This window comes from Perca fluviatilis, chromosome 1 (assembly GCF_010015445.1).
Source record: "Perca fluviatilis chromosome 1, GENO_Pfluv_1.0, whole genome shotgun sequence".
Lineage (NCBI taxonomy): Eukaryota > Metazoa > Chordata > Actinopteri > Perciformes > Percidae > Perca > Perca fluviatilis.
In genome coordinates, this window is record NC_053112.1 from 30392583 (window position 1) to 30407914 (window position 15332).

Consider the following 15332-nt stretch of genomic DNA (forward strand, 5'->3'; position numbering starts at 1 on the left):
TATATATATATATATATATATATATATATATATTTTAGTGTTATATTGGATGTGAAAAGAAGGAAATGGTTCTAACATTGCACTTTAGATGGATGTGAATGTCCCACACGAGGAGTCATTTATATAGGCCTAGTTCTGTTTTATAGTGATCGATTATCTATTCAAAAAATGTTCTATTAAAGAAAAGATAGAAAATAAATATTTGTGTGTGCTGGAAAGTGGTTAGAAAATATGAAATCGGAATCGGCAGTTCAAACTCAATGAAAAATTGGAATCGCCCTACAAAGTTGAAATCGGTGCATCTCTACTTTTCACTTATTGTCTTATGTTGCTGGTTTTGTATTGTTTATTATTACTGCTTTAATGCTGTTCAGTTGTTCTGTTGCTGTCTGTTATTTGTGTTCTTTTAATTGTAAGTGCACTGAGACCATGTCTAATGGTGATTTTACACCTTAAATAAAATTTGATTTGAATTTAGATTTTCAATGTTGAATGTCATGTAACATTCCCCATTTATATGTATATGGACTGAGTTTGCTATACATAAATACCATATTACTAAATTGTTCTTTATTGTAGTGCTGTGTTAGGTCATTTGTAACTTCCACATGTAGGCGAGAGAAGTAAAAAGGGGTCAGTATTTGTAATGCAGTGTGCCATACAGTAATAACACAGGGCCAGCAGCATGGCTTTGGAAATGGACTATTATTCATCACACAGCTCTCATGCTGCATTATCTGCCACAGTGACCACGTTGTGTTGATTTCGAATGGGATTGGTATGTCTGCACGTAGCATATAAACTTGAATTGATTCTGGTGGTCAATTATCACACACACACACACACACACACACATTCGGTAAAGAGACAAATAGTCCAGCTTCACTTATCTCCAGATCTTCTGTTTTCACATTAGCAATGAGCACAAATGCCGCTCAACTCACTCCCCTGTTAAACTACTTTGACGTGAAGTGTTTGCTAACGAGTGACAGGCATTGTGTTCTTATGCACTCGCTGTATGTGTTAGCAGTCAGTGCCTGCACCACTCAGTTTAATGAAGCACTATGGCAGGGGCGGTAGGGGCGGTTTATAAGACGCTGTTTGAGACTGTTTAATGTAATGTGTTTGCTCTCTATGGTTAACTATGAGGAGTCACATAATAACTAGACTCTTTCAGCTTTCAGGAACAGCGTGGTTATGCACAGCTGTATTACGGATGGGCGATACGACGACAGTGAGATATTACAAATTTGTCAACTGTAAGAGATTTATTGATACCATTTCTACTGTGGCAGCTATCCCTTTATTTCCTCTGGTTGTATTAAGGCCACTGGTTTCCAACATTTTGGGCTTAAAACAAAGCAGTGCCTACTTGCAACTACTCGTTACAAATTATGGTCCCGTTGTGGACAGTGGGTGAGCAGTTCAACCAAAGAGTTTTCCCTCTCACATTGTTAAATTTGAAAGAATTATAGAGGCCTTAAGTAGTATTTCATAAGAAAGGTAAAGTTAAGGAAACCCCAGGTTGGGAACCAGTGGAAAAGGCCATTGTAGCCTATGTTGCAAGTCAATAAGTGGGAATGCTTTATGGCAGTATGGTTTTTAGTTTTAGGTGGTTTTTGCAGGTATGTGATGAAGTTCCTAGCCTGTCAGGTATTTAATTAGCAAATTAGCCCGAAACTGTCCATAAACTATTTCTCAAATGATTTTCCAGAAAATTAATTATATAAAAATATGACTAACTATGCAGACCCAGTGATAAAGGAATTATATCCATATAAACCACTGTATACTGCACTGTATTGTACTTTTGGATGCCACCATGCTTATCCATTTGGTTGACATATTTCACTGGTATTAAAGAATATACACATATATTCCCTAAAAATACTTTTTCCTATTGTCGATGGGGAGCGGGTGTGCTGATGTGTAGGTGGTAAAGCTCCGTGACAGCTTTCGGCTGTACAATAACATCTGGAGCTCTCACACAAGCTGAACAGCTTGAATTGTGTCTCATTGGGATCACTTTGTTTGGCTCTTTTTTGGGACAGCGAGTATTTATCATGTTGTCCTTCACAGTGTGGTGCACTACATTAGCAAGCTAACAAACACTTGTGGTATTCAATCTCCAGATAACAAAAACCTTTTCCGGGCTGCTTTTATAATGTTTCTTTCTGCTTGTCCAATATGTCCAGTCCAGTTTCCACATACAAAAGACTCTGGTTATGAAGGAAGTTGCTGATTGTGAATGTTATTGTTTCTGTTAAAGCCCCTTTTCCTAACCAGTGGAGTGTGAGGGACCTGTGCACATCTGGCCTCCACTCCATCACAAGGCCTGTCTGCTTTCTCAGCCCATGAAAATGGACGGCTCCCTTGTTCCTGTTTAATGTGATATTGATCGAATGAACTCCCAGCTGAAGGACAAAGCTGTGGGAGAGAGTGGCTGCCACATCCCTACATGTCAGTTGGACCCCTCTGACTCTCAGCTCAATAGGAAATGCTGTGATGAATGCTGTTTCTGAGGTTCAAACTACCCAAGTGTCAGCACCAGGAAGCTAGTGTTCAGAGCTTCTTAGTAGGAAACTGAGGACATAACCTAACAACTTTTCTGTATCTGAACATATATTTGTTATTAATATTGCTATTATGATTGCATTTAGTACATTTGTGTTGGTTTAGTTTGATATTATGGAGATATTAAGCTGACTCTCGAGTAAACGTCTTTATGTTTGTGGCTTCATGCTAAAATAGTTGCTTTGTAGCACATCCCAGTGGCTTTAAAGATTAAGTAGAAATATGTGTTTGAATGCAAACTAAAAAAGACACAGACACTCCAAAAATATCAAGTACAGTACAGAGAAGTACTCCTGCTGACTGGAATAATGAGCGGTACCTTGTGGGTGCCCTATTTATTTTCAGGAGTGTGAGTACTTGATGGTACTTTTTATTGAAAGACACACTGGCATTTCATTAAGCAAAAAAGGCTGCAGCCTTAAATTTAATGAGAAGTTGCATCAGCAAAAAGGAGTTGGTTTACACACTTTATTCTGTGTATTTCCTGTGAAGAAAAAGAAAAGGAGGAGTTGGTTTAATCTGCTTCATTTTTTTTGTTTCAGTTTCAAAAGCCACCCATTGTTGTTATTGAAGACATTTATATTAATGTAAAAGCACTCTCGGAGCAAAGCTAAAACTGAATCGATGTGGTTTGCTGGCAGGCTGTTTTTGAATGGATTTGTTTCCAGATCATTCTTTACAGGATGCTTTGGATCCTTTTACTCTTTAATGTCAGTTCACCAAGGGAGGGATGTACTTTTGAGTACAGAGAACAAACTGAATAAGCTAGTAATGGTCTAGTTTTAACACTTATTTCCTTCTTTCTTTTTCAGATTCAACAGAGGTTGCCTCTACTTGGAAATTGTCATGCTCTTTTCTACAGTGCACTCGCACCCTCCAGTGGTAATATACAGTTACTACCTCCACATGATAATTAATTGCTGTATTTCACACGGCTGCCCCCTGTTTGTGACTTTACAATCACTCTTGCTGGGGGGAAAAATGATTAAATGTGTCAGCTTGGCATGGTGATCTGTACAAGACATATAGCATGAAAAGGATTTCCTCCTCATTTTGTTGCAGACGTGTCTTTGAGGTACAAATATGGCCGCTTGGTTCTGGAGGTCCCGTTGCCCTCCAGGAAGGAGAAGTGTGTGTTCTTCCTCAGGCCCATGCTGATGAGCGTAGGAGACCTGATTGCAGATCTGCAGAGAGAGGACCCTGGAGCCACTACTTCCATTTTCTCTGAGGGTAGGACTCGACATCATGTGTTAGATTTGAACAAACCAAACCGATCACATTGTTGTGGTTTCAGTGAGTCAGGTTTAAACATTTTGGTAGCAACCTGGTTTGACAGGTTCTTTTGTTTTGGAGTGAAAGCTGAAGAGCAGCACAGAGTACTTTGGCATGATGCCTATCTTTTCACAAACCATTAACTCATTTTCACCACTGTTGCTAGATTGCTGTAACATCCACCCTAAAGGTTTAAAAAAAGGTAAATCAGCTTTGAAATAATCGAGAGCAGTAATTCCTTGTTGCTTGCTTTAAACCTTTAAGGGCGCGGACACACTAACCTGATAATCAGCCGTTGGACAGTCTGGCGAGGTCGGTGACTCAAGTCTGTTCAGTGTGTTCTGTGATGTCGTCCATCTGAGGGGCTGTCGGCCTTCATTTTGGCCGACCTGACATGTTCAGTCAGAGACAGGGCAGTCGGGACTCACCCGGAAATGGCGAGCGGCTGAGCCTCTCAAAATCTGCCGAAAATCTTTTAAACTGACCTTTGTCAATCTGAAATGAAGACAGATTCAGCAGCTGTATGGCCTATTTCTCGCTTAAAATGTTTTCAGAAACACGTTTCAGTTAACTATTTTAGTACAATATGAGATGGTATTCTGAACAAGCCGCCCTGACAGTCTGGCTTTGAATTTCCGGAGAAAACAAACTCACGTGACGCGTTCGTCCAATCAGCTGCCAGTTTTCATTTCTTGGGCAACAATACAGACATACAATACAGTATAGAAGTACCTTTTGATACAGAGTAGCGCCGCCTGCTGCTATGGAGACGTATTGCGTCGCATGCTCAAGTTGGTGTCGCCTCAGTGTGTTTTGAGGCAGTTTTTGGGATCTCGGGGACCCGACTGATCAGTCCGACTGCCTTTTCTAATGTTGGTCGGCCGTCTGGTTAGTGTGTCAGCGCCATAAAACAGTTATGGGAAATGTACCTTGCATTGCCAATAACTGGGCTAATTTTTAGTATAATGGAGAAATATATATACATAGCTGTCAGTGTTGGTTGGGGCTGAATGTAAATGAAAAAAAGAAATCTGGGGGTGTGGAGTAGAAAGAAGTGATCTTACCAGACCTTTGTAGCTCACACCTCATTTCCAGAATGAGCTCATAAAGTGGCGTATGTATGACACGCCAATTCGTATGCCATTTTGGCGTGTTATCAAGACTCATAATTGCTTTTTAGCGTGTTTATCAACGCTGTTTGGCCACCATTGACCTACATTACATTATCGCCAATTATCGCCGTAGCGAGTAATATGAAAGGACGTAAGTCTGCGGATGGGTAAAACACAGGAGAGCCGGGATCGCGTCCCGGGTGTGCTGTTTATCGACTGTTTTTTTTTTGTTTTTTTTGTTTTTAAAAGCCTTCCCCAATGTTCTTTGTTTTCCTAAGCGTGTGACGTTGGTCACATCGTGTTTTTGGCGTTTTTTTTAATTGTTAGTAAAGCCTTTCCCAATGTTCTTTTCTTTCTTCTTTTTTTTTGATGGCGATACACGGAAAAACACAAATATCGGCCGGCCGATAAAATCGGTCTATCACTACACTGCAAAAGGTGATGAATAGGGCGACTGTAAATAGCAGTTACAATGTAACAACGTATTTTAGCTGTCCTTGTTGGTCCGTAATACAGAGCTCCTGCAGTGTGTTTTAAGGACAGAGTGTGACTCAATCTCCTGACTGGAAAAACATGTTTCTTTTCTGTAGTAATCGCTCTGTCCATTTACACATGAATTGTTGCTGAGGCAGGCTGGACAGGTTACATTTCAGGAAACCGGACACATTGGAATTTAAAGTGGACAGATCTTAAACGATACAATATTGGAGTCTTCCTTACTTTCCCCGTGTGTCTCATTTCTTTAGAAGACCTGTAGTTTTGCAGTGATGAGTAACTTTGTTTAGGCAGTAAGTTATTGACTCGCTCTCATTTCAGACGATTGTAGATCGTGATATTTGATGGTGATCTGTTTTGCATTTCATTACATTTATAGTTTTTTTTGTCTCTATTTGACGTTTTTATTGAGTTTATTTGGGCAGTCTTTCAGAAAACATGTATTGCTGCCCTATATATATATATATTATTATAATAATATTATATATATATATATATATATATATATATATATATTATATATATATTATATATATATATATATATTATATATATATTATATATTATATATATATATATATATATATATATATATATATATATATATATATATATATATATATTATATATATATATTATATATATATATTATATATATATATATTATATATATATATTATATATATATATATATATATATATATATATATATATATATATATATTATATGATTGCAATAAAAGTACTGAGTTAGATATTTGTCCTCTTCTGACAGATGGAGAGCGTGTAGCCAACTCCACACTGATAGACACCCTGCTGGACAAGGACTTCCAGCTCGTCATCAATGATGCAGTTTATAATGTCTGCTCTCCTGAAAAGGGTACAACACATTTTTCTCCGGTCATCCAGTAAATGGTCCTCATGTTGTCTGCCTGGCAATTACAACTTAGGCCTGCTGATAAATACCAGTGGTTTATCTCTGCAGGCACGACTCATCCACCTTGTTGTGCCCTCTGTTGCAGTGAGCGGCGGCAAGCATGCCATGGAGCTGGAGGACGTGAAGCATGTCGTGCATCTGCTGCACACGGCGCTCCACCTGCCCGAACACCACCTGCTGAAAGAGAGGCAGCTGCTGGAGAGACTGGACAACCTCAAACAGGAGCTGTCACCCCTGGAGAAGGTAGTAGATGCGTCTCAACATCTGTATGCCATTAAACCTCGCTTTATCCCTCATTACATCCCCTTGACCGTCTTTAGTCTCAGTACTGTTTTGAAAGAAACCGGTGACATTTCCGTCCTGTTAGCTTTATTGGCTGGTAACCTATCCCTTCATGTATTATTGCCTGACCCTGATAGATGAAGGCACAGCTGTCGCGTTCAGCAGATTTCCACAGCTCCAGGGTTGTCTGGACTGGCATGGCCCTGTTATCCGTGCAGGGTGGCGCTCTGGCCTGGCTCACGTGGTGGGTATATTCATGGGACGTCATGGAGCCCGTCACTTACTTCATCACCTACGCCACCAGCATTGGAGCCTTCGCCTATTATGTCCTTACCAAACAGGCAAGTCTCAGGGTCAAAAGACACACAAAAAAAACTAAGTTTTGTTCTTTTTTTAATTGATTTAATATAAAGAGAATTTTTGGATAATTCACTTTTTTGCAGAGAGTTAGATGAGAGGATAGATAAATAGGAAACTACAGACAGCAGCAGATAGCTTAGCTTAGCTTAGCTTAGCTTAGCTTAGCATAAAGACTGGAAACAACTGGCCTGGCTCTGTCTGAAGGGAACAAAAATAACCTACCAGCACAAGACAGTGTGGGGTTTGATGTGGGGTTAAGTGCAGGACTATTTATTGGCTGCCCGCAAGGAATTCTGGTCTCTGATGCTTGCCTGGAAACCTCACGGTAACCACAAGACTTCAGGAAGTATCTGCGCCACGCCCAAAATAAGTTCAGCACACAACAGCACACTAGTTAAACCCCAATTTGCAGTTTTTGCACTTCAGTTATTGTATGAATTAAACCTAGAATAAAACTATGTGTTAATTTGTGAGCTGTAATGGTGCTGGTAGGTGGATTGTGTTATCTTTGGACAGAGCCAGGCTAACTGTTTCCAGTCTTTATGTTAACCTCACTTCATATTTAACAGACCGGTATGACAGTGATATCAATCTTTTCATCTAATTATTTAAAATTCTCTTTGTACAAAATCATGCATATGTGTTCAGATACATTTTACTACTCACATTAAGAGCAATCCTATATCATTTTTTCCCTCAGGATTATATATACCCAGACATGAGAGACAGACAGTTCCTGCATTACTTTTATAAAGGGGCCAGCAGGAAGAGGTTCAACGTGGGAAAATACAATGAACTTAAGGATGAACTGGCTGAGGTTGGTTGATTGGTTTACTTTTTACAACCCCAAGCATACATGCACTTTCACAGAGTCATATCTACCTCACTAACACGTTTTAGGCACATAAAAATGTAGGAAGTACATTCAAACTGTACATGTGCTACACTTGAACTATTTCAGTACTTAAAATGTAAGAGCAAAAAGGAAAACACACTTTTGCTAAGATAACATCTATGATGTATATTAGCAAACAAGACTGAGAATCAGCCATGCTAGCAGCTCCTTGATGCTAGTGCTTCGAGCTAAATGCTAATGTCAGCATGCTAACTTGCTCACAACACTAACATACTGATGTTTCGCAGGTATAATGGTAACCATGTTAGTCACCGTAGGTTAGCGTAGCAACATGCTAACGTTTGCGGAGGCTATTATTACGAAAATTGTACTCTCATGCATTCATTGTTTCAAGACCCTATACCAATTATAAGCCACTGCTATGTGTAAATCATACTGAATTAATTGTTAGTACTAATGATAATGGTGGTCTGTGTGTTTTCTGTGCGTCAGGTGGAGGAGGACCTGAGACGTCTGAGATATTCGACTGAATTTCAGCTTCCACTTGAACAGATCCAGCCAAAGCCGTGAACGAAGCCAAGCCATGAATAATGGTCTCTCACGCTTAAACACTCCAGAGCAAAAACAAATGTCCTGCTTTATTTTGAGAATGGTGCCTTTTTACCGGGAATCCATATCATTCTGCGTTTTGTTTAAATACTTGATAATTCTGATGCCAATTATGTCTTTGAGAAAAGTACAAACACTGAGGACTATTGAAATAAAAAGTATTTCCCAAACATTGGGAGAATCTCCTGTCTGCCTGATGTCTTAATTAATTAGTAATGAATTCATTATTGTGGAAAGGTGTTGAGATTGTACTCACTGCTAAAACTTAGCAGAGGATAAAGATTCCAGGGCACAGGTGAAATAAAAACATCACATGAATACACTTTTGCCACAAAAAGAATGAAAGTTATACACAACATAATCACTGTAACGGGAGCAACTAAAATGTCCCACCGATTTTATTATACAGCCACTGTAAGACCACAAAAATACAGGATCAATGTATGCTGGTAACTTTGTTTTTCCTGAGTCATAGATCATGTTTTACAGGTCCACAGTACAGCCTCCTCCCTGAGGTTCTTTCCACACAGGTATTTGTTGCCATGTTGGGTGCAAATAAGCATTATTAAATGTAGTACTGTAAACTGCTACAACACAAAGAACTGCACAAACATGAATTCCCTTTTTGATGGAATGAGTTTGAAGACAAACAGCGTGTTTATGTGGTACCTGGAGATGAGAGATATCACTAGGTGCATATAGAGAGATAATAATGTATAAAAACCCTGATGTGACCGAAATCATGAATGACCTGGCTGTCAAGCTGTTATGTCACATGTCTCATCTTACATTTCCAGCATCCTCAGAGTCTGAGGAAAGCTTTCAGATAAGGCAACATTTGCGTGGTGCTACAGTAGTTTAAAGAAGCAAGCAAAATGTGACAAAATGCTAAGACAGGAACACCACAACGTGGCCCATAATATTCCTGAAGTTTAAAAGCAATTTCGTGAAAGTGCAAAATGTCTACTGATTTACAATGGTTGGACAAATTAATAGGAATACCTTAAAACATAATGCACTCGAATACAACAAGACCATACATCATGGTCTCAGAAACTACCCTTGATTTGAGCCAACATATTTCTGTCATATATAAGCAAGGAAATCCCATTATAGTTTTGTAAATTAGTTATATTCAGGAATATAAAATCACCCTTACATTGGACTTTGGGGGGCAAATTAGTATTGGAAATGAAAAAGATTGAGTTGTGAGAAATAGAGGCAGCATAGTTTACAGTTGATCAATGAATTAATAGATTTTTACAGACAATCAAATATCAGATTTCTCCTTCACCCTCTACAGATACTTTCCCTCTTTTGATTCTCTGTCATGCAAATGCAAAACACTGAAAGCCCTTTATAAACCAGGTCAGGGTTAAACCCAGCCAAGAAATCTGGTTTCTCCAGAAGAAACTTTACATGACAAATGCATGGCATTAGGTTTCGGAAGTGGAGTGATGGCCTGAGGCCAGAAATAGTCAGCATGTGAATACAGCTCGATGGTGTTTTAAGCCCCCAACGTCTCCTTCCAGGCAGCGCTGCGACCATTGACTTCAAGGCACCTAACCCTAACCATTGCCTAATCGACTTCAAGGCACCTAACCCTAACCATTGCCTAATCGACTTCAAGGCAGCGCTGCGACCGTTAACTTCAAGGCAACTAACCCTAACCTTAAGTAGTCCCCTTGTGCCCGTGCCCCTCGCAGCGCCCATCCCGGGCGTTGTGTTTTAACCCTAACCTAACCATAACCATTGCCTAATCCTAGTGCCTTCCAGGCAGCGCTGCTTGGAAGGAGACGTTTGGAGCTTAAAACACAGATAAAACGTGAATACAAGTTGTTCCTGTTATTTTATAACCACTGATTTCACTGAAAATACTACGGCTGCCATTTGACTGATGATTCAATGCATATGTGAATAATGTTTGAGCAAAAATAGAGTGGAGGACTAAAGAAAAACAGCAAAATTCTTGAAAATCTCCCAGCCCCTGTTTCCCAGGTATAAAACCAGCTCATTTTATGACTGAGTTTTTATAAACTGTTACTTTTTTGGTCGGAGGTAGAGTTTCTTGGTGAGCATTGAAGCAAAGCAAGGTACTTGCTTCTTCCCAATGGCGTTCAAGTCGTAACTGTTCCCAACACTCCTCATCGACACTTTCCTGTTGACCAGCGTCAGTAATTCTGTGAACTCAAGGGAGTCCCCATACGTTTGAAGCAGCTGACACAGATCCTGGACATACCAGGAGCCGTTGATGGTCTCCCGGTGGGAATAGTACCCTTAATAAACAACACAGGTGACAGGACAGGATTGTTATTGACTGAACAGCAAGAAGGACATTTAAAGTGCCTTTAATGTACGGTGGCCCTGAGAGCTCAACGAACGGCAAATTATGAAAAACATAAGCAAATAAAAAAAAAACATCTTCACCAATTTGCAAACATATGCACAGCATTTAGAAAAAAACACTACAAATAGAGGAAACACAACCAAAAACAGAAACACTCTGCAAGTAGCACAGACGACAACGGAAAGTGTTTTCAGGGGACACAAAAAATGTATGCACATGGCTGTGACTTACTTGTTGCCATGGTTTGTGGCTTATTAATTTATTGATCTGAAAAAACTATTGATCTGACGAAATATACACAATTCATTGTGAAACAGGCTAACTTTACGTTAGCTCGCAGGCTATAACAGTAAGAGATACTTTCAGAACCCGTAACAGCGGACAAGCAAGTTAAATTACCGGTAGACACTCAACTCTCAACTCAACTGCTCATTACAGAAAGGGTTGGTATACATTTCAAAACAAATACAACATTTGCTATTTTTTTTTTTTTTTATCCTTAAACATTACTTGGTGACAATTCTAAAAGAAATAACTATAACCAGCTAACATAACAATAGCTTGTTTCACGGTTAATTGTGTGTGTATTTCATCAAATTATTTGAATTGGCAGTCAAGCAAAAGGCTAACGCTAGGTAAACAGCAGATATCTGCAATGACATAAAAATCATGCAATCACAATATTAAAATAAACCACAATTGCATGACTACATTTTAGCTCATTTTCCAATAACACTGACGGACTAGCCGACTTCAATAACTTACCGAGTCACAAACAACAAGCGTGTCTCACTTTTTTTAGTGTACCCTGGAAACAGTCTCCTTTGTCGTCTGTGCTACTTGAAGCACGTTTATGCATTTGGTTGTGTTTTCTCTATTTGCCATGTTTTTTTTCTAAATGCTGCACGTGTTGTTTATTTTGATGAAGATGTTATGTCTATTATGCATTACACTGAGCTCTCAGGGCCACCGTATAGATGTTTTAAATAATTCACTATAGTTTCTAAGTAGGATTACTGTTCAACAGCTTCAAAGTATCAAATGAAGTGTGAATCTTGCCACCGTGTTGCAACAAGAGCTGATTCAGAGTTTCAAACCTCCCCGCTGGCTCACCTTCAGCCACAGAGTAGCACATGATGAAATCAGCCCCAGCAGGCAGGGTGTGTACGGCGCTAGCGTCAACCACCACCTCATTCGTCTTCAGCTCACTGTCCACGACATCACAGGCAGTCACTGGATTGTCGTGCTTGTCTCCGCGGCATGCCTAGTGATGGACACAGCGTCATTCACTGTGACTGCATTGTTTTTAAACTATAGATTTCCAAGAATAGTTTCCTGCTTGTTGTTGGAGTTAATGGGGTTTGGTTTGTATGTACCTGTAATATAAAGATCTTTGGCTTTCCTACGAGGCTCTTGCACTTGTCTCCTTTGAACAGGGAGGTGATATCCTGAATGCTGATCTTGCCATCGTAGGTGTAAACGTGATCGTTCTCGCCGTGGCTCAGGAAGACGAGCAAAAAGCAGTCTGCATCTGAATGGTTGGCTTCTGCGGCTAGTGGGACATCAGATTTTGTTAAACTTGCTACTGAACAAGTAAAACAAGGCCTGTATTTCAGCATATCACATGTTGGATCTGACAGTAATTTTTTATTATGCAGGACAACAAGGAATCGGGTAAGAATTTCAACTACAGCAATGACATGGTGCTGCCTACCAAATATATATTTAGTAATTTGAGTGTCATAAGTGATAGTGCATGTGCTTACCTTCACTGATTTTATTTAAGACTTCCTCCTGTTTGTAGTTATCGTAAGCTTTCACTTCGAAGTTTAGCTCCTTCAGTCTAAAAGAGAGGTGAAGGATTGTCCCACAGTCACTGAACAAGTAAAGACAAGTTCTTAAGCACACAGTTGCAAAATACAACGTTGCCTCTCCAGCAGCTGGCTGGGAAGTGATACCTTTTCTCCAGATTGTAGCGGTCAGCGTTGGTTCCATGCCTGTCATTTAACCCCAAGCGCCAGAAGAAGCGCTCCTGGTTAAAGATGAGTGCAAGGCCTCGTTGTTTGTTGTCCATCTTGTACTCCTCGGCAGGATCCAAAGCTAAAGAGCTGTTTTATGACCAAAAAGAGCACAGAAACATTAGTTGAAGTACTGGACCAGTAGGAAATGAGAATTTACGGATAATAACCACACAAACGAGAAGAAACGGTTTACCTCCTGATGAAGAAATCAGTCTCCGTTAGGTTCTCAGTGCATGCTATAAAAAACAACATATACATGAATAACCCATACAACAATGTAGAATATAATTACTAAACAATAATGCCCCCAAAGGTTTGGCTTTACAGCTTTTTTTTTTAAACATAAATAAATATACTCAGAATATGTGATTGAAGTTGCCAAAAAAACAGATGATTGAGCTTTCTGGATTTTTTGTTAAACAGCACAACTACAGGTGCATGAATTGCTCCACTGCTGCTTGTATGGGGTCAAGCAGCCATTGTCCCATCAGCTTAGAGTCCTCATTGCCTTCAATAGCTGGGTGACAGGTAAAGAAAGATGGCAAAGGGTGCTAAAAGAACAGAGGCCAAAAGTGACACCTCCATACACCACCCTACAGATATGTAGGTTAGACTTTGTGTGCTAAAGGCAACAGCTTGGGTGTGTTTGACAACGTGGAAGGTATTATCTGACCTTTAAAAAAATGCAAGTCGGTATGGACACAAATCCTTGCTAGTATACACTCAGTTGGCAGTTTATTATGTACACCAAGCTAAAACTGTTGCAGCCCAATACAACAGTCCTGCAATATAACCCTACCTTCATGAAAGTTATAATGTTAAGTTTCTTTTTAAACTGGTTTTATTGAAGTGTAGATGTAATGGTCATTTTGGATGCTGTACACTTAGAGGTGTTTCTAATATTTAGTGTGCTTTCATTGATAAACAAATAGGGTGGACGAATATGAGAAACACCTGTCAGTATAACAATACAACTACACAGCACCACGAACACATTGACCATACAATTAAAGCAACACCTCTGAAAAACAGCTTCAACAAAAACATATAACCCTCAGTGTTTCCTTTAGCATTTGTTTTTAGCAGTGGGGGCCAGTCTGTCCGAACAACAACCCGACTCGGAAGAAAGCGAACGTTTTGACAATAGTACATAAATGTGCAAAAAGTACATCAACACAACAGTATGTGGAGTTAAACTGGACAGGCCCAATAAGCTCTGAATATTTCTACTTGTTGTTAAATTGCAATGGGCAGTGCATTATGTTGGCAGGATAATTTTAAAAGGCAACCGGGTCTACATTGTGCAACTGCCCTACTTCTGATGTGGTGGCAGAAATGTTGCCATGGCGGGCCGCCACTACAAAATCAACATAGAGGAAACACTGCAAGGAATATTAATGGCAGGCAAGGTGTACCTAATAAACATATGATGAATGTGTATTGGATCAAGCCAAAACTATTTAGCAGGCTGGGCTGTTATAGTTTCATGCTGATCAGTTTCTAAATGACAAAGGATGACAGGAAATCTGGAGAAATTATCTCCTGTATGATACACAGTAATAACCGAGGCAGTTTGAGTTAATGATTCACCCTATTTAAATTGACTGTAGCCTACTTCGGCTAGCTGGCAATAAAACCGGATTTCTTAACTTTATCATGTTCGTTTCACTTTTGTTTCGATAAGAGCAAAGAAACTTCACCAGAAATAATACACAAGCTTTAACAAATAGTATGTAACTGAGTGTAAATCACTCACCCGCACTGTCTGTTTGTGTTGTGTTGCCTTTAGCAACACTTCCTAGAAAGGCGAGAGAAAGGGCAATTAAGTCCTGAGATTGAGAATGTTTTAATGACATTTAAAACCTGCTTTACATGTTGTACTAACTCAGTGACTGACTGAAGAGATATAAGACTGGCAGTAAAGCCGCGACAACTCATGTAAGAACATAGTAAACGATAGTAAACAGAGCTTCACTGATGATACCGAGCCTAAGTTACATCGGACATTAGCTAGCGAAGTCATTGTATTTATTTTTCAAACTTTTAAAATGGCGTACGCAAGAGTTCACAATTTATCTCTACTTTTAATTAAAACATATATGTAAATTCATTACCTCCACATCTGTCTGCTGCCGTGCTTGACATGTTCACAGGTCTTCACTCCGACTGACACTGCTGAAAAATGCATTTGCTTCGTCAAAGCAAGAACGATGAGCCAGGAAGTAGCTCCTCCCCTTCTGAATCTCATTGGCTCTCAATCTCAAAGTGACAACTGGAGAACACGATTGGCTCTCACGCCTGTCAGTCAAAGGTCAACAGCCAGGACTTCCGTGTCTGCCACATTGCAACCATAGACTGTAATATACAGTCTATGATTGCAACCATAGACTGTTAATTACAGTCTATGGTTGCAACAGATAAAACATTTGAATACAGGGATTAAATAAATCCGAAATAATAAAAGTGA

General features: G+C 39.5%; 2 protein-coding genes across 2 annotated transcripts in view; one reads left to right on the forward strand and one right to left on the reverse strand.

Annotated features, from left to right (window-relative positions):
- The window catches only part of LOC120560600 (calcium uniporter protein, mitochondrial-like), a 20002-nt gene extending 11319 nt beyond the window's left edge, over window positions 1–8683 (forward strand). The window contains exons 2-8 of the mRNA XM_039803268.1: window positions 3387–3456; window positions 3637–3804; window positions 6229–6333; window positions 6476–6633; window positions 6810–7013; window positions 7733–7849; window positions 8381–8683. Of these exons, the coding sequence (XP_039659202.1) occupies window positions 3387–3456; window positions 3637–3804; window positions 6229–6333; window positions 6476–6633; window positions 6810–7013; window positions 7733–7849; window positions 8381–8458 (900 nt within the window). The 3' untranslated portion in view covers window positions 8459–8683. The remainder of the gene's footprint in view (window positions 1–3386; window positions 3457–3636; window positions 3805–6228; window positions 6334–6475; window positions 6634–6809; window positions 7014–7732; window positions 7850–8380) is intronic.
- A 174-nt stretch (window positions 8684–8857) lies between these two features.
- On the reverse strand, window positions 8858–15110 carry LOC120560609 (caspase-6-like). Its single transcript, XM_039803281.1, has 8 exons — window positions 14980–15110; window positions 14622–14663; window positions 13059–13101; window positions 12803–12952; window positions 12611–12687; window positions 12221–12396; window positions 11958–12108; window positions 8858–10773 (listed from the first exon to the last, which is right to left on the reverse strand). The coding sequence occupies exons 1-8, from the start codon at window positions 15008–15010 to the stop codon at window positions 10538–10540; spliced, it is 906 nt and encodes a 301-aa protein (XP_039659215.1). The 5' UTR covers window positions 15011–15110; the 3' UTR covers window positions 8858–10537.
- Window positions 15111–15332: the final 222 nt, after the last annotated feature.